Raw genomic sequence first — 20,348 nt, 5'->3', positions numbered from 1 at the left:
AGACTCTTGTACTACCTGGCGGTATACATGTGTACCAACTTTCTGGAAACAATTTACCAAAGTCTGTCATGAATTCCTATTGAATGAAATTTATGAATTAATATTGATTAAATATGCTAAGCATGCGACGAGTTGACTCACTGGAAAAGACTCTGATGCTGGGAAAGGTTGGGGGCGGGAGGAGAAGGGGACGACGGAGAATGAGATGGCTGGATGCCATCACCGACTCTGTGGACATGAGTTTGAGTGGACTCCGGGAGTTGGTGATGGACAGGGAGGCCTGGCGTGCTGTGATTCATGGGGTCGCGGAGAGTCGGACACGACTGAGCGACTGAACTGAACTGAACTGAATCGGTGAGAGTGTGATGAAAAATAGAATGTTTGCATAGTCTCAGGTGTCTCCGATTAATATACTTAACTATTAATTGCAAAATAGTAACTTTATAGTGGAGGGGCTGCAGACAGGGCCTTTGACCTTCAACAGTTAGTTAATCATCACCAGTGATGAAGCATATTGATGTCATATGTCTCCTCAGAAGTGTTCACATCACTTCTTTGGCGTTCATGCCAAAAATGCTTAACCTAAATTTAATAGTGAAGTAACATCAGAAAAGCTCAAATTGAGGGACAACCTGCAAAATAAACGTTATTTCAAAAATGTCATGGATTTGAAAGACAAAGACTGAAAAAAGCTGTCCCAGATTGGAGGAGACTAATAAGATGTGACAACTAAATGCAGTGCAGAGTTGTAGATTGCATCCTGAACCAGAAAAATAACATTTAGAGGAAAATTGGAAAATTTTGTATAAGGTGTGTAGATTGGGTAATAGTATTGCATCCTAGTTAATTTACTGGTATTGATAATTGTATTCTGGTTATTTGTACTGTTTTTGTACTTTCTTTGTAAGTATGACATTGTTTCAAAACTAGTGCTTAAAAAATTTTAAAAACCTGAAAAACTTTTGTTTTCTCTTTAACGTTTAGACTAAAACAGATACCTCAGAAAAACCAACTAATCAGATATGGCTTGACTCTTCTGACATGATTGTCAAAGATGATATACTGCGGCTTAAAAATGAAATTCAAGTTTTACAGCAACAAAATCAGGTGATTAAAAAACTTTCCTCTGTTTTATGAGAGATCTCATGACGTCATTCAAAAATAGAGAGGTACTATGACACAAAGGTATTAGTGGACAAGTACATTAGCAGATAATTAGGATTACAGTTATTTCCTTTTACTACTGGTCATGTGGTAGTATTTTCATTGGAAGGTAAGTTAGTATAATTCCAGCTTCCTGTCTCCATAATTGCATGGCTATTGGAAGTATTCTTTCCTCCTTAGGCAGCGCTTGACCAAAAAGTAAAACCTTGCTTATTTATATGGTTGGGAAGATTATTGTATTCTAAGACTTGTTAGGAAGCATCAGTTAGCCAATTCTTCGCTGATTGAATGCTTTTATACAAGTTTTTAACGTTTACTAAAATACTCTTACAAGGCCTGAAGAGACTTTTATAGAATTATGAAAATGATATTATGTCAAATAATGTTATAACGAAAGAGAAAAGGCACAGAGGATATCAGAAAATAAGATTAGACTAGTCAATAAAGGTGTTTATTTCCTCTAAATACTTTATTCTTTTGTATCCAGGAACTTAAAGAAACTGAAGAAAAACTGAGAAATACAAATCAAGACTTATGCAATCAAATGAGACAAATGGTACAAGATTTTGACCGTGATAAACAAGAAGCTGTTGATAGGTAAGGTACAGATGGAGGCCTCCCTTCTCCCATCTCCTATTCTCTCTCCCTTACACACCCCGCTCCAAAAGATTCAAGTAAAATGATGGGGGTGAACCCTCCCCATTGAGATCATAAATTGGAGAAGATGAGTCCCTGGCTTCTCAAATTAGAATTTGGAACACACTTTCCATAGAAATGTTACGTAGTGGGTTGAGTTCTATAGAACCATCCAAATTGTAGTTCACTGAAACAGTAGAACTTAATGGCTTAACTTTTTTTAATAAGAAAGAAATTTGTGGGAGGAAATAATGTCTTCTAAATACAAAGTCATAAACTTGGAAACAGACTTTTGGAACATAACTTATGTGTGAGTTGGGTGCTTTAGTATTTGTGTTTAATATAGATAACTTAGAATTTTGGAACCACACTCTCTGTTATTTCAATTATTTTTTTATAAACAAGTTCTAAACACAGACTGTTATACTCAGTGTGAAGGACTAGGGCATTCACACATCTAGGTTTTTAATTTTTCTCTAGAAACATTTGCAGAAAGAAAATGTTGATGATTCTCAAAAGATCATCTATTGAAGGTTAACTATTACCACTTTTGGTTGGGGAAGACCAGTCTGATCTTAATTGCGCTTTGCATTCGTCGGGAAGGAGTGGGAAGGAAGGGAGGGAAACCAGTTCATCTCGCTGTTTCTGGTAATGCTGGGCACTGCCTTAGATGCTGCTGTCTGTTGTCTGTCTCTAGGTGTGAGAGGACTTACCAGCAGCACCATGAAGCCATGAAAGCCCAAATACGGGAAAGCCTGTTAGCAAAGCACGCTTTGGAGAAACAGCAACTCTTTGAGGTTTACGAGGCGACTCGCTTACAACTTAGGTGAGAATGCAAGTCCTGCTGCCCTTGAAAGTGTAGAGACAGGTTTCTCTTATCCCATCATTTAGAGGAAAATTGTTTGTTCTGTAGCCTTACATTTAGTTGCTGGTTTTGTGTATCCAAGGTCTGACTTAGATAAGGTGAATAAGGAGATGGCGGCTGTGCAGGAATGTTACCTGGAAGTGTGCCGAGAGAAAGATAACCTAGAAGCGACTCTCAGGAAGAGCGTGGAAAAAGAGCAACAGGCACAGGAGAAGAAGGTACAGAACAAGTTCATGTTGTGCTCACTTCATTGCTCTTTGAAACCAGTGCACTCATGCTCTTGTGGAACAGGGAAGACTTCTGTAGAAGGTTCTTTCCGTTTGACTGATTGACACGGATTCAGCTCACAAAGTTCAGTAAACATTGAAATGATTATTAAAGCCCTGGTAGAAAATGGCAGATCCATAGGAGAAAGTGATTCTTCCTTGTAGATTTCTAAGAGACCAAAGAGAGTCCTATACAAATAAGGGAGGTGGACCCGAGTCACTTTGAGTCTGAAGCCCAGGGATCCTTGTTTTGTGTGTGTGTTTGCTGCTCAGGTGGTTACTCCCAGCCCTATGAGCACTGCACGAAGTATCCCCCTCAGAGACCTTTTCCTCTGACGCATTTCTCTCAGGACGTAAGCATCCATTTATTCTGGGGAAACGGGCAGGAATTTGAACTGGGGTATTGTGATACAGGAGGTGATGTGGGGCTGTGGAGAGGAAGGTCAGTTTAAGTGTGCCCTCTGTCCAGGGAGGTCTTGTCGTTCAGGGAAGCTGGAGGGGCTTCAGTGTCCTCTCTACTCCTGCCTGAATCTTCCAGGTTGCCCTTGGTGAGTGTCCAGGAGTCAAATCACTTAAAAGCAGTCACCGTTCCTGTCTTCTTCCCTGTCCTGACCTGAGCCTGATCCAGACACCCATCTGCCTCTCCCATTCCCTTGAGACCAGGCTGCAGACCACAATCTGAAAGCCACCTGCATCAAAATTAGAAAATATTTTTAAAGGCATGAGGAAATGTTTTTAACAGAGATTTCCGAATAAGTTATAGTAAAGCTTGGTGATTGCTACCACCAGACTTGAAAAGAATGTAAGGAGTGGGTGAGGAAGTCCAATTCATTTAATATTTTGATTATTTTTGAACAGGTTAATATGGTAGAAAAACATGCCATATATACATACCATCTAGTGAAAAAAGAACTAAGGGGAGATGTTTTAGTTTGTGCTGGTGAAATAAAAACTAGAAAGTGTCTTAAATTACCTAGAAATTAGACTTAGCTCAGTAATGTTTAAAAAAATTAAAATAGGGAGAAGATCTAGTGTGATTGTTTTCTTTCTTTCTTCCTTTAAATATATAAAATGACAAGAACATAAGAGCATTTCTCTCAAAGAGGTCTTTCTTTTCGGCAGTATAGTTCCTAGTACTTTTAAAAGAATCAATTTGGCTGTAAAATTTCACCCCCCCGTAATTGATCAGTTGCAATTAATAGCTGGTACTAACTGGTATTTTGGCTCATGAATTCTTGTGTGCTGGGGCAAGAAGGAAAGTTAAAGCTATTTGGTCCTTCCAAAAAAACCTACAAGTTACTTTTTTTCTTTAAAAGTTTTAAATTGCCATACAATAAAATTGATTCTTTTTCATTTGATGTCCAGTTTTATAGATTTTTAACCCATGTGTGGATTGAAACAGAACAGTCTCGTCACCCTAAAAGACGCCTCTGTGCTATCTGCTTGTAGTTATACCCATCCCTCACTTAAAGTGTACTTAAGAACAGTAAAAGTTGAATTCCTTTCTTCTCTGGCTATTCTTTAGTTTTTTAATTTAGATTTATGTAAGTCCTTTACAAAGCTTAGTAGCCTTCATCAGCCAGTCAGAATGGAACTCCTTTACATTTATGAGACTTTAATTTTTTCGTATCCTCCAGAACTAGACAAAGATATGAATTTACACACCAGTGTGCTTTCCTAGGAATTGTTCCACATTCACACAATAGGGGAATCTTACTAACCTGAGCAAGCTAGGGAACTGTTAGGGTAGTCCTTCTCCACAGGACATCAGTCATTTTCCTTGCAGTTGGTCTTCAGGTCAAGAGCTTTGCTTGGATACAAAATGTATATGATAGGCAATGCTGTGAGTCCCCAGTTGTATTTCCCTTTTTCCTATGTCATCTTTCTGAAACGCTCGTTGAATCAGGCTGCAGGTTAAGTACAAGTTCAATTCCAGCCTTTAAAGCTTCTATTAACAGATGTTAACCTGGCTTGTTCATAGGCATAGGAACCTTCAAACTGGGTAGTAATCAATAAAGGCTATGAATGTGAGCTTCCCTGGTGGCTCAGACAGTAAAGAATCTGCCTGCAACGTGGGAGACCTGGGTTTGATCCCTGAGTTCAGAAAATCCCTTGGAGAAGGAAATGGCAGCTTACTCCAGTATTCTTGCCTGGAGAATTCCACAGACAGAGGACCCTGGTGGGCTACAGTTCCTGGGGTCGCAAAGAGTTGCACATGACTAAGTGACTAACACACAGATACACATGAATCTGTAGACAGGGAAAAGATGATTGATGCTGCCATGCATAATGCCATTCCTACACAGAAGCTAAGGCTTGCTTATACGGTTGTAATCCATGTTAAATAAGTCCTTAGAAGTTAGATTTTTTTGACTGTCAGAGGCATGCAAAACAAGTTTCAACATTTTAAAACTGTCCAAGTATTCCTTCCCTTGAATGGTAAAACTTTTTAAATTAAATATTCCTGTAGTATGTTCAAATGACAGATTCCTGTGACCAAAAAATTTGCTTTTCTTCTCTAGAGTTGGAAGCAAGGTTTTCCTCACTGTGGTGGATTGCAGAAATGGCCACACTTTCTTCCTATCCCTGAATGTGGGTCTCTTTGCAGAGTGACTTTGTAGCTGTTCTCAGTTATAGATAGTCCGTTTCTCTTCCCTTGAATCTGGCCTTGGCCAAATGACTTACTTTTGTAAAAAGACATTTAAAAAACATTTATGTGTTGGTCCTTGGAAGCCTGATACTCTTCGGAACCCTTTGTCCAAGCACCATGTGAAGGATCTGGAATAACCTGCTCGATGATGAGACATGTGACCAAGTCACTGTGTCATCCTGGTGACATTGAACAAACCACCAGGCATGTGAGTGTTGCCATCTTAGACCATTGTAGCCCCAGTTGTCTGCAGAGATCAGCTGAGTAGGCTCAGGCCATCACCACCACCCAGCTGATGCATAGAATCATAGGAAGTAATAGACATTTGTTGTTGTATCTGTATTGTCTGGTTTATTATGTAGTTAAGCTAATGTAGTCACACATATAGAATCACACAGAAAATTAGTAGCAGTTTTCTTCTTTGCGTCAAAAGGAAATGCAGATACATATAGAAACAACTCCTAAAGGAAAGGCACACATAGATTTCTTCTACAGTCAAAACAAAAGTAACAGTGATATATGGTCTATGATGTGACAACAGACAATTTTCCTGACCATGTGGATGAGACTGTCCTATAGTCCTAATACAACTTCAGTCTCCATGATGTGACTGAAGAAATGGGTCCCTCAGTCCCTAGGAGGTTTTCCAAAACCATACAACACTCAGCAAACATAGATAACATCTTCTTGGCATGTACCAGTGGTGGAAAGGACTCAGATAACAATTAAGACAGAAATAATCAAGGTCAGCCGTGAAACCCAAAGAAAATCCAGACAACCATATAGTCATGAGTCAGAAATAATGCCAAAGAATCAGAACAAAAAATCTGTTGCCCGGTAGCACTACGTATGTGAGGTGTACTTCCTTGGTATTGTAGTCTGTGGTCTTCAACGTGTTTCTTCTCATAGCATCTTGGTGGGACTTCCAGAAGACCCATTTGGAAAAACTTTCAAACAAACGCTCATAGATAATTTTGATCCCTGAGTAGAGTTTTATTAGAGTTTTCAGATTAATTGTGTTTCTAGAATAGAAAATATTATAGGAATAGTTCAAATTATTAAATTTTAACTGACACTTGACAGTTCTTATTTGATAATGCTTTAGCTAGTTTTGGTAAAGTTCTGAATTTGATAATGAAAAAAGTACTAATCTGAATTTGTCAAAGGATGCATAACTTTTAGAATAGAACAGTTAAGAGACTTCCCTAGAGTTACATTGATTAAGATTCCATGCTTCCACTGTAGGGAGCAGAGTTTTAATTCCTGATTTGAGGAACTAAGATCCCACGTGCCTTGTGCCCTGCCCCCCCCCAACACCCCAAAAGAATAGAGCAAAAATTTTGGGCTTATCTCAGAAAACAGATCTTTTCAGAAATGTAAATTTTCCTGGGCTGTGATACCTCACATGTCCCGTGATGGCTGGACTGTAAACATAAATGTCAGTTTGACTTTTAAAAAAGGGTATTTGGTCTTCTGGGAGAATTTATTTATGAGATGTATTTATTGTACTAGATGCCTTTTCTTTTTATGTATCCAACTGTAAATTTCTTATCCAAATATGCTAGATGTAGGCAAGTTTTTACGAGACATCTTATTCAACTAATTGACTTAGCATATAGGAAGTTCACTTGTCTCTGTTGCTGTTGTCTATTACATGCATATAACTATTATTTTATAAATTTGACTTGGAGAATATTAGTATCATATGAGATACTTACTTTAATTTTGTTTAAAGAGACAGCTATTGGAGGAAAGAGAAGAGTGTGTAAGGAAACTACAGGTGGAACTTGAAGAAAAGTACCAAGATACCCTTGTGATGGAAAAGGACAAGTGGCTGAAAGAACACGAAAGTAATATTAAACAGCAGGTTGAAAATGAAGTGATATTAGCGAAAGAACACTGGGATAAGGAACAGAAAGAGGTGTGGGTTAAAATTTCTTTCTAGTCACTGTGTTTAAAAAATGTATAGTACTAACTGTTGAGAGATAAGCTCTTCCTGTACTGACATTACTTTTAATAGCCAAGTACATATCCAGTATTCTTGCCTGAAGGATCTCATGAACAGAGGAGCCTGGTGGGCTGTAGTCCATGGGATCGCAAAGAGTTGGACACGACTGAGCAACTAACACACACACACAGACATGTATAATCATTCATTTTATGTCTTTGAATTGGGCTGTTTGCAGTTTATATCAGTTTTAGTTTTTAAAACTTCCCACCTCTTAGCTCTTTAGCCTGATTCAGGAAATGTGTTTTGAGGGGTACTTTTTAAATTTTTCAAATGAAACAACAATCAAATTTCATATAGTGAAATGATTCTGATAACTCGAGACCAGTATAATTAGCAAATACTTAACGTACACTGTGGATTAGAAGATAGAAGTAATGATTGGGTAGGCTTGGAAGTATAAAACTTCTGTTAACCTCTGTAGCAAATGAGGTTAAGAAATGCTCATAGTTTCCAAGAAAATGAAGAACCAAATTATGATTTTAAAAACTTGGAAGTGAAATAAGTTCTCAAACTTATTTAAACTAGGTTCTTTTGTCCTTGCTCTTGCTATTAATTCGGGCTGGGGCTATCTCAAAATGGAATCGTAGGCCATTGTCCTGTCTTTTGACCTTCCTACTCATCTCCCATCCCTTCCCTCAGATTTCATCAGTCAAGTGCTGGCACCTGAAATTCCTTCACTAGTCATTTTTTTAATATAAAAATACATTCTGGAGTGTATCTAGCCATGTATCTGTAAAAATAAGATGTCACAAAACAAGTGTCCTATTTTTATATTACTGCAAATTGTTTTTTAGTTGGATTTTTTTTACCAGTTGTTTACTGGGTAGAGGAGTGAGACAGCTATAATGCTTTTGTGAGAATGTCAGGAAAGGATAAATCGAAAAAGGCCACTTAAGATAGCCCTTTTAAGAGAAGCAACACAGCCAGCAGCTGTGGTAGCCAGGGAAGTAATCTGAAAACCCTGGATACCCAGGAGGTGGGAAACAGAAAAATGGAAAAGCAAATTTTGCTATTTCACAATTTTACCCACTATTAATTATGTTTGGGTCCATCCTACTACACTACTGAAAGTCATATCATTAAGACATTCTTCCAATAATGCCCTCCTCTTGAGTGCACAGCTGACTCAGTGCAGTTTATTATAACAAACAAGATTCTAATGTGTTTAAGTAAGTCAAACTATTTTTTAAATTGTTCAGTTTTAGGTTCATTAATTATACTTACCCCATGCCTGCTTTGTGGAAACTGATATTGATGGAAAATCACGTATTCATAGCAGAGATTTTCATTTTTTTCTTTTTTTTTTTTTTAATCATACCATCATTGTAGTGGCAATGTGAAAGTTTCCATCTTGAGAGCAAGATAACCTGATCTTATACAACATACTTAAATCTCCCATGTGATTTGTGTCCCGTAGATAAAGTCACGGAGAAGGCAATGGCAAGCCACTCCAGTACTCTTGCCTAGAAAATCCCATGGATGGAGGAGCCTGGTAGGCTGCAGTCCGTGGGGTCGCTAAGGGTCGGACACGACTGAGCGACTTCACTTTCACTTTTCACTTTCACACATTGGAGAAGGAAATGGCAGCCCACTCCAGTGTTCTTGCCTGGAGAATCCCAGGGACGGGGGAGCCTGGTGGGCTTCCGTCTATGGGGTCACACAGAGTTGGACACGACTGAAGTGACTTAGCAGCAGCAGCATCAGCAGCAGATAAAGTCAAAGAGTAGCTTTCAGAATTTCTGTGAGGATATGTTCTCATTGACTACATTTTGAAACCTCACGTGATTACTGCCGCAATGTCTAGATGGTTCTCAAACCATCTGTGGTTGCTTTTTTGGCTACCTGTTAATTCTAGTTTTTGCTTATTTGAATATTTTTCTCTTCATGTGATTTTTCTTCTGAAAACAGATCAAACAGGAACTGATTCAACAGCTTGAGAAGGAGTGGCAGTCTAAATTGGATCAAACTATAAAGGCAATGAAAAAGAAGACCTCAGATTGTTGCAGCCAAACTGACCAAGAAACCACCATTGATGTTATTTCCAAGAAAGAGATGGCAGTCATGATAGAAGAAAAGAAGCGAAAGATCCAGCAAAATTTAGAGCAAGAGAAGGAAACAGCCATCAAGGGGAACTTGAAGAAACTTGAGTTTGAAATGGAACTCAAATATTGTGAAAATATTGCCAAACAGGTAATAGGCAGGTTTACTGTAGCAAAATTATTGGAACTGCCTACTAATGGTAACACTGTAAAGTGTTACCATTGAACTTGTTCATAACTTTATGCTTAAATATTTTGTGCACCCTAGGGTAGAGTAACAATCTTATGTTCTGAAATTTTCACTATATTTCTGTCACAAAACGATTGACTATCAGTTTTTCTATATATTCTTCCAGTGTACAAAATGTTTGCTCCTCTGAGGTTGGTCTAAATATTAAGATGACTGAGGGAAATGATGATGGTTTGACATCTGAATAAAGCACAATTTACTTACGTATCTTTCATATCTAACTTTATGGAAAATATTTTGCTAAAGTAGTTATAGATAAGTAAGCTTAAAGTGAATAGGATATTTAACAATATTTGTGTTGAGACTTGAATCTGGAAGCCTGTCCTTTAAATGCGACTTTGTCTATAAATCCTGTGGCCAAAAAGTGGTGTCATTACCTCCCCTTGGAAGCACTCAAAAAGGTAGCTCCTTTTTAACTGGGACCTGTTACTTGCTTCCAAGAAGGGTCAAACAGAGAAAAGCATAGCTTTGTGTTAATAGAATAAAACTGAGTTATTATTTTATCAATATTATCTATTACAGTGGTGCTTAAATTTTTTGTTCTCAGGATGTCTTTACAATTTTAAAACCTGAAGACTTGAAACAGCTTTTCCTATGTTGGTTGTATATTTTTTTTACTCTACTGGAAAAAAAATGCAAGAAAACTTTAAAAAATAAGAGTCCTCATGCACATTTGCCTTTGGCTGTCAGGGAAGTGACACATTATATAGCATGTAGCCTCTGGAGACCTGTACTATTTACACGTGAAAGAATGGGAGTAAAAAAGACAAAGGAGGGCCAAATATTTTGATAATTTTGACCTCACAAACCACCTGACAAGGTTTCTAGCCCTCAGAGATCCTCAGACCTTAATATAATATTATTTATTATGTATTTTAAAATTTTATATCTGTTACTTAATGTAAAGTCTGAAGATAATACCTGAAGTAAAGTTTTAAAAAAATACATACTTGGCTTTTGATAAATACTTGAAGTTCTGCCTAAATTGTTATACATATAACATACAAGTTCTGTTAAATTGTTATACATATTTTACAAGGGATCCTGAAAGTATGGAAGCATAGGCAAGAGTATGTAATTTTTTTAAGGACATTTTCAGTCAATTAAAAAATAATTTTCTCAGCTGTTTCAGTTTTGAACAGAGTTAATAAAATGTTTTATTGTCAGAGAAACATATTTAAGGGTGCTGGTTTGGTATTTATATAATTACAGATCTTATGAAGAAAAACAAAAAGCAGGATGTTATCGAAAGGAAATGTTTGCAGTAACTTAGGAAGGAATATCGGAGAAGGCAATGGCACCCCACTCCAGTACTCTTGCCTGGAAAATCCCATGGATGGAGGAGCCTGGTGGGCTGCAGTCCATGGGGTCGCTAAGAGTCCGACACGACTGAGCGACTTCACTTTCACTTTTCACTTTCATGCATTAGAGAAGGAAATGGCAACCCACTCCAGTGTTCTTGCCTGGATAATCCCAGGGACGGCGGAGCCTGGTGGGCTGCCATCTATGGGGTTGCACAGAGTCGGACACGACTGGAGTGACTTAGCAGCAGCAGCAGCAGGAAGGAATATAAATTTCTGTAGGAGCTAGCTTTATCTTTTCCCCATGTTTTTAACTGCCTAGAATTTACCTATAAATTTATTTAGCATCTTAGTGACAAATTCAGCCCCTTACATCAACTCTGCTTTTGTGTGTATGTATGGTCATATGTATATCTTGATATTTTGAACAAGGAAGTAGGAAAGATTATTTCATAAATGATCTGTGGTAACCTGTAATGGATTTACAACCAGATCACCCTCATAATTCAAGCTTTATATTTTTGCTTGACTTGAAGTATCCCCCTTACTTTATGGTCACAGAGTCATCCTTGACAGCAAGAGAAATTGCTCAGTATAAGGCTCTAAACTGTACTGTGCATTTGCCTGTGTGCACATGTTGATACGTCAGGCACAGGGAGTGAGAAGGTGGTGGGTATACTGACTGGCCAGAGGCCGACATCAAGCAAGCTCCCTGCATTTCTTCTTTTTCACCCTGAGATAAATAGGAGTTTGTTGGAAGTGGCAATTTGTATAATTTTCTATTAATGGTTGTGGTGGTTTAGTCAGTAAGTTGTGTCTGACTCTTTGCAACTCTATGAACTGTAGCCCACCAGGCTTCTCTGTCCATAATGTTTCCCAAGCAAGAATACTGGAGTGGGTTGCCATTTCCTCTTCAAGGGATCTTCCCTACTCAGAGATTGAACCCTGATATCCTGCATTGCAGGTGGATTCTTTTTCAGGTGGGTTCTTTACTGACTGAGCCACCAGGGAAGCTCTTTCTATTAATTGCAGTGGCCATTAAGCACGTATAGTTTTCTGCTTCCTGGTTTGGCATTTGGGCCAGTTAGGAACATTTAGAACAGAAGGATTAAATTCATTGCTGGGGATAAGGGTTGGGGGGGACTTGAAATCAGTTTACTCCAGTGCAAAACAGTGTAAAATGCACAGGAAATCATAGAGGCTGCCTGCAAATGGGGTCTTTCTGAAATTGTATACCTTACTTTACCCGTCTCTCGCAATTGCTCTCCTGAAGGTAGAAACAGCTGTGCAGAATGCTCGTCATCGGTGGCTGGAAGAACTGCCAGAGCTCGCAGAATATAAAGCACTTGTAAGAACAGAACAGAAGAAGTGGGAGGAGCTACAAGAGCAGTCAGTGGCCAAGCGGGTAAGAGCTCTCCTGGGAAGAACCTTCAGGAGGACCTCATCTCGGTCCCAGGAACCTGCTCACAGCATTGTGGAAGGATTACATGTGATAGTGCCTATTAAGCATTAGCTCAGGACCCTACTAGTGGGATCTGTTCTCATCAGTGTCATGTAGTTGAGGGGAAGAGAATGTGTTTCAGAGTCAATGAAACTCTCACAATCTGGAACCTTATCCAGGGAACAAAATCTTTTTCTACTTTGCCATATTTTTAGGAGAATCAGAGCATAGTTAGCTATATGATATCCTTTCACATGTATAACTGTTGTTTTATGTGCTGTGTCAGTAGTCTTATACTTTCCTTGGTAAATAATCAGCACTTCTTTCCAGAGATGTCATGTTGCTTGACTAGAAGCATTAGGTATTACAACCATTTGTATTCTTCCAACTTACTTTATTAGGATAAACCAGTTCTAGTCAGAATACCAATAAACTGAACTTAGTTTTGAAATTTGACACAATAATATGAAATTTTATTTGGAAAACTGAAAGGGCTAAGAAATTTAAAATATTCTGGAAAAGGAGTAGTAGTCCAGCCCTAACACTTAATAGAATATGTTGGAAAGCAACAATTCAGACAGTGTTGAGTCACAAAAATAGAATTTTCATTCAGTTCTATACAGACTTTGAAGATAGGTCCAGTAACGAATAAGAACTTAATTGTTTCAAAACATGGAATGAGGAATTATTCTATATTAAGTAGTCTTATGATAGCCAGATAGCACTTTGGAAAAATTGTTTTTCCACCCCAAACATCACAATAAACTCTAGGTTGATTCAGAAATTAAGCATTTTAAAATGAAAGTATAGGAAAATTAAAAGAAATTGAATATTTCAGATTTGCATCATAATTCAGTAGTGAAGCAACAGGCACAGTAGCAAAGACAGATAAATAGGATAAAATATGTACATTTTTGTTTATGTAGTAAAATTAAAAGAGGGGATAATAAAAATAAGGAAAGTAAGTGAATCAAATAGAACCATTATATGTGATAAGAAAAGCAATACAAATTTATGAGAAACAGTCTATAGATAAGTACCCCAAATATATGAACATACAATCTTCATGAGAAGTCCAGCAAACTTAAGGTGCTATTTTATGCCATATGTTTATATCCTCTCTTAATTGTAATATGCAAAATATAATAGATTGCAGTTTCAAGCATATATTACTCTCCTGTTGTCACAACAATTTTGGAAAATAATGTGTGTAATAGACGTTGTAAATGAGTCATACGTTGTATTCATAGTCTTATATTCCACAAATTACTTGAGGAATAATTCAGTGTAAGTAAAAAAAATCTGTTTTAATATTTTCTCAAGTTATATGGTGGTACATGGATGTTCATTATAATATTCTCTGTATTTTTTTAGTTGTTGTTCAGTTGCTAAGTTATGTCCGAGTCTTTACCGCCCCATGGACTGCAGCACGCCAGGCTTCCCTGTCATTCACTATCTCCCAGAGTCGACTCAGACTCATGTCCATTGTGTTGATGATGCCATCCAACCATCTCATCCTTTGTCACCCCCTTCTCCTCCTGCCCTCAATCTTTCCCAGCAACAGGGTCTTTTCCAATGAGTTGGTATTTCAAAAGGAAATATAAGAGGTAGAGAGAAAGAGGAAACTCTATGATGATGTACATATGTCTCTTAGAGTTCAGAAGTTAATAATAATAAATTGATCTTTCCATAAGAACACAGAGTCCTGAATTGAATATATGTGAATGTAGAAATACAGAAGCAAGAGGACCGTGTGTTGCCTCTCAAAGTTTCAACAGGCAACAGGCATGAGAATCACGTGGAGGAGTTGTTAGAGCAGATTCCTGGGCTTTGCTCCTAGAGATGCTGATTTGATGGGTCTGGAGTGAGTTAGCATGTTGTAAATCCTTCCTCCAAGCCAATGAGGTAGGCAAGAACCAGTTTTTCAGCACTGGCCGAAAAGTTCTTGTAAGATTAGAGGGATCCATCAAAATCTATGGAAATTGAAAACCAGTTTCCAGAATCCAAAAGTAGTCAAGTTGGTTCAGTGGTTCCTCAACTTTGCTGCATATTGGAAAAACCTGAGAATCTTTAAAAAATGCTGCCTGGCTCCCACCCCTAGGCTTTATGTTTTAATTGGTACGGGGTGTGGCCTGGGCATCAGTCAGGATTTTTAACAGCTCCTCGGAGAAGGCAATGGCAAGCCACTCCAGTACTATTGCCTAGAAAATCCCATGGATGGAGGAGCCTGGTAGGCTGCAGTCCGTGGGGTCGCTAAGGGTCGGACACGACTGAGCGACTTCACTTTCACTTTTCACTTTCCACTTTCACACATTGGAGAAGGAAATGGCAACCCACTCCAGTGTTCTTGCCTGGAGAATCCCAGGGACGGGGGAGCCTGGTGGGCTTCCGTCTATGGGGTCACACAGAGTCGGACACGACTGAAGTGACTTAGCAGCAGCAGCAGCAGCAGGTGATTCTAATATGCAGCAATGCCAGGAAGCACTAAATCAATTAATGCTGCCAAATTCTCCTGTAAAACTTTATATGAGAGGTTGTATAGTTTTGGTGAGGTTGGAAGGGTCACCCAGTTTCCCTGGGACCTGACCCCTCCACCCTAGTTACTTGTTGATCATTTCCAGGCATCCACTGTGACATGCCCTGTTTTCCTTCTTGGGAAAGGAAACATGTTTCACATCGCTACTGAATTATTTTACTGGTGGTAAAATAATTTTGCTATGTAAAGCTCATCTTAGATAGTAGGCTCCTTTTGTAAAGTATGGTTCAAAATTTTTGACTTATAGCCAACTATTTAGGAACACTTTTATTGAGTAAAGATATATAATGTGTCTAGAAATCTATATAGTTGAAGACATTTGCTATAATTATGTAATAGCTGAGAATTAAGGAAGCCGACCTTCCATCTCCATAGCCACAGTATATATATGGTATTGATTCATAGTGGTCACCACCATCTAGGCCAGACCAATTCTTCTTTTGCATATGTATCCATGTGGCTTCTCTGATTTAGTCCAGGGAATATTAGAAGTGAAAGGAACTTGAGGTTATCATCTAATCTGCCTGTTATATATAGTAGACAGTGTAAAACAGATGAAGATATTTTCTAAGCCTGTGTAGCCAAGAGTAACAGTAAATTCATAATATTTTCTGAGTCTTATTGTTTGCTATGCTCTGGGCTAAGTGCTTTAAACAGATTATTTTTGTCATTTAATCTTAAAAAATCTTAAATAATTTTTTGCTTATTTAAATAATTTAAATTAAATAAATAATTTAAATAAAACAATCAATTATAAGATGGGCATTGCAATTGTCTCCAGATTATAGATGAGCAAATTGAGGATCAAAGAAGTTCAGGAATGGGAAGTTGTTATTTCAGCAGTTTATCTCCAGAGCCTGTATTATATGAGGCTGCCTCTGAAGTCCAAGTCAGGATTTTAGCAAGAGCTCAGGATTTTTGATCCCCTGTTAATTTTTGCTTGTGTTCTATTGATGTCTATGATCTACTCGTCCTATTATTCTGTACAAAGAAAATTTAGATTAATTAAATGAACTGATTTAAGCAGTAGAATTGCATTAAAATACATTATGTTTGCCAGCAAGTTATTGTTCAGGTAAGTGTTATATTCCTAAAAATAGTAAGATTTCCTTATGAGGCTGCTTTTTGGTTCACATAAAAGATGATTTATTTTTGGGTGGCTTAGATTTGAGATAGCGTCTGTATTAAAATACAAATTTTTTTTCTAAAATTAGTTTCAGATAATTATGTAATTGAATATTTTTTGGTCACTTTAAATTTCTAGTTATCTGTATAGAAATGGATGTTTTATTTTTAATTTTGTTTAATTTTTATTTTTAAATTTTATTTATTTTACAAAAATATTAGATGATTTAAAATAAGGGCAGAGAACTTCACATTGAGTGTAATTATATTTTAGGACCAGCTAATGTATTATCTAAATTTACTTTTTCTCTTTAATTTTGATTTTAAATCCCTTGTTTGACAAGTTCAAAGATTAACCCAAACAGTAACTTTAATTTTTTTTATTGATGAGAAGAATCATAAAAAGTTTTTATTATATATTGTTTTACCCTTTAGATACTGTTTGCTGTTTCTGAAGCTAAAGAGAAATGGAAAAGCGAGGTTGCAAATATGAAGAAAAATGTCACACCTGGAAAGGAAATGGAGGAGAAGATTCATTCTCTGCAGAGAGAGCTTGAGTTAAAGAATGAGGAACTCCCCGTGGTTGTCAGGGCTGAACTGGCAAAGGCCCGGAGTGAATGGAACAAAGAAAAGCAAGAAGAAATCCACAGAATTCAAGAACAAAATGAGCAAGATTACCGGCAATTTTTAGATGACCATCGAAATAAAATTAATGAAGTTCTTGCTGCAGCTAAGGAAGACTTTATGAAGCAAAAAACTGAACTACTTCTTCAGAAGGAGACAGAATTACAGGCGTGTCTAGACCAGAGCCGCAGAGAATGGACTATGCAGGAAGCCAGGCGGATCCAACTGGAAATCCATCAGCATGAGGAAAACATCCTAACTGTCTTGGAGTTTCTCTTAAAGGACACCCTGAAGGAGCAAGCCAGTGGTTCAGAGAGTAAGCCCCTTTTGGAACTCTTGTCCACTTGTTCTTCGAAATGGATGTCTGTGCAATATTTTGAAAAACTAAAGGCCTGCATACAGAAAGCATTTCAAGATATACTCTCCTTACTTATAGAAACTGTCGACTCAGACTTGGGGAAGGTATGTTCCTGATAAGTGAAAAGAGCTATGATTCAGCGTCATGTAGGATTATTGAAGTTGCATTTGGTATTTCTTCCTTTCTTCACTCTCCAGTTTAATAGATGTGAGACTTGTGTTTTTACTAGTGATTTAAAAAATCTTTAGCAAATTCAAAGGATTGCAATATATATATATTTTTTGCCCCCAAAACTTTGCTCTTTCATAGTGCCACAAATATGAGCAGAGCTTTTATCGTCTAGATATCTTTTTTTCCTATAAAAGCAAAACAAAACCCATGCTGTTTATTGTAAGGACCTCAGATTTCAGAAGTGGAATAACTTTCATTCCTATTTTGGGGGGGCATGACAACTTGCATCATATTAAGCTATAACTTCTAAAGAGTTTGAAAGCCTATTGCTTACCCTTGAATTTATATCTTGTGCAGGCAAAAAAACACTGAGTCCAAAGAATATTGTTATAGAAATAAACAAGTAGAGGTACGGTTTAATCACACAAAACTCTGAGGCAGAGTTTTGTTGGTGTACTTTGTATGTGCATATAGAATGGATTAGTTGTATTCTTTTCATTGTATAAGTATTCTCTGACACCAGCTTTTAGTTTGTGTGGAATATCTGCTAAAACCAAAGTCTTGCTGCCTTATCAATAAAGACATTAGATATACATGAAAATTCCAGAATGGTATTCTAGCCGTTGTGAGCAGCCAATGTTAACATTTGGTATTTGAGGTAGAAAAAAATGCCAATATTGTAAGTTTTGTCTGATAAAAAAGTTGAAACACGAGTTAAGATTCATTAAAATATTGTAATTAAAGCTTTTCAAGGCCAGGATTGAGCGTTTGGTATTAATACCTACTGAAAAGAATTACAGGCTACAAAAAAGAAAATCTGAGTTCTAATCCCATACTTAGTGATATCTAGTTTATTCCCTTGGGTAGTCATAAATTATAGTTGCTCATCTGAAAAATAAAATACAAATCCCTGGTCTAATTCCTTGGATTTTGGTAGGATACAAATGACACAGCTTGGTCTTTCTGCATTTTGCATTTGAAACAATACAGAATTGTAGCGCCAAAGGAACCTGAAAGATCAGTCTGCTGCTGCTAAGTTGCATCAGTCATGTCCGACTCTGTGCAACCCCATAGACGGCAGCCCAACAGGCTCCGCTGTCCCTGGGATTCTCCAGGCAAGAACACTAGAGTGGGTTGCCATTCCCTTCTCCGAAAGATCAGTCTACCTCATCCCAATTCAATCCAGTTGATATTTTTATTCTTGATTTCACAAAGATGTTACTGCCTAATAGTTACTTTTAGTGTAAAATTCACTGGATTGGCAAGACCAATTCCCATGAATACTGCTTAAAATACTTCGTTGAGAATTTTTGGATAAAGTATATAATTAAGAAAAATTATTTATGGCAACTTAAAGGGTAAGAAGTGATGGGAAGATCATGTTCTATGCTTTCACATTTGCTTTCCTGAAGCAAACTTTTGTCTGCTGTAAAAGTCAAGAAACTCACAACACCATTCTCCTAATGTTTTTATAGGGCTTATAGTTGTGCAGGCTTCCCAGTTGGCACAGTAGTAAGGAATCTGCCTGCCAATGCAGAAGACATAAGAGATGTGGGTTTGATCCCTGGATCAGGAAGATCCCTTGGAGAAGGAAATGACAACTCACTCCACTGTTTTTGCCTGGAAAATTCCATGGACAGAGGAGTCTGGCATGCTGCACAGTCCATGGGGTCACAAAGAGTCAGACATGACTGAGCGACTGAGCACACATCCTTGTGCAAGCAGGATAAGATCCTCTGTATGACTTTATGCATCTTACACATATATGGAGACAAATTCACATAATTTGGCTCAGAACTTAGACTTTTGCAACTTATGCTGAGTGGGATCAGATTCCATTCTTGGGAAAAGGGTGACTCTGAAATGTCTTATTTGGCATTTGTTACAGAAATTTGTCACAAAAGAGTAGTACTCAGCCTTCTGCTGTCTTAGAGCTAACTCTGCTCAGGACCTTGAGATAAAGCAGTGATTAAAAAGCAGTGATTATAAATTTGCAATACAAGTGCCGTAAATGTGAAGAACTGTGATTTATGATTAATTAAATTTGTGGTTTTTTGAACTTCTCATGAAACTTAAGACTGGAAAAAAGTGATCAGTATATATAAAACAAGTCCTCATTAAAATTACTTAAATGTCAAATTTAATTTTTTTCAGCTTTATTGAACTATAACTGACAAATAAAATTATAAGGTGTTTAAAGTATGTATCATGGTGATTTGCTATACATAAACATCGTGAAAGGGTCTTCCCAGGTAGCATAGTGGTAAAGCATCTGCCTGCTAACGTAAGAGACACAAGAGATTTGGGTTCAATCCCTGGGTGGATTCCACCATTTAGTTAATTAACACATACATCACCTCACCTATTTACTGTACTTTTTTGTTGGTGAGAACAATTAAGTTTAGATTATCAAGATTTTAAATGGTGAAGTTGCAATGAATTAAAACTAGTTGTTTCCAATAAAATAAATGCCTAATCAAACAAGTTATTTATATTTAAATACTAAGTATATTAATACAGCAGTTCATAATGACTAAAAGAAAAGAGAAATAGCAATTGGAACACAATTTTTAAACAAATTTAAGGATGTGTGGTCTTACCAGCAATGTCAAGTTAAAACTAAGACAAAAAGATTGCTCCTTTTTTGCCATCTTGGCTTTTCTCCAGTTCTGAGCAGAAATTGGAGACATTAGCTGCCTTTGGGGTCATTTTTTATTACTCCTTTGGCCTCAACCTTATAGCGTCTTGATTGCCTGGAGTTTGCAGTCTTTGTACCTATTGACCTCTGCTTCTGCTGGGCTGCATGGGTAGCTTTCCTGACAGTGATTCGAAATCAAGCCTTCCAGAGTTAAGCATATATAAAGTATTGTAAGTAATTAAACAAGACAGCTTTCTCAAGATCAACTGGTCT

At 37.5% G+C, this 20,348-nt stretch overlaps 1 protein-coding gene across 1 annotated transcript in view; it reads left to right on the top strand.

Moving 5' to 3' along the window:
* The window catches only part of CEP152 (centrosomal protein 152), a 106,243-nt gene that overhangs the window by 63,516 nt on the left and 22,379 nt on the right, over positions 1–20,348 (top strand). The window contains exons 14-21 of the mRNA XM_055436655.2: positions 985–1,107; positions 1,652–1,761; positions 2,498–2,626; positions 2,748–2,883; positions 7,317–7,502; positions 9,501–9,782; positions 12,456–12,587; positions 16,720–17,370. Coding sequence (XP_055292630.2) covers positions 985–1,107; positions 1,652–1,761; positions 2,498–2,626; positions 2,748–2,883; positions 7,317–7,502; positions 9,501–9,782; positions 12,456–12,587; positions 16,720–17,370 — 1,749 coding nt within the window. The remainder of the gene's footprint in view (positions 1–984; positions 1,108–1,651; positions 1,762–2,497; positions 2,627–2,747; positions 2,884–7,316; positions 7,503–9,500; positions 9,783–12,455; positions 12,588–16,719; positions 17,371–20,348) is intronic.

This window comes from Moschus berezovskii, chromosome 9 (genome assembly GCF_049115385.1).
Source record: "Moschus berezovskii isolate FMDL1 chromosome 9, NW_MosBer_1.0, whole genome shotgun sequence".
Classification (NCBI taxonomy): domain Eukaryota; kingdom Metazoa; phylum Chordata; class Mammalia; order Artiodactyla; family Moschidae; genus Moschus; species Moschus berezovskii.
The sequence above is the reverse complement of the archived record's forward strand: the minus strand, read 5'-3'. Positions and strand labels throughout refer to the sequence as shown.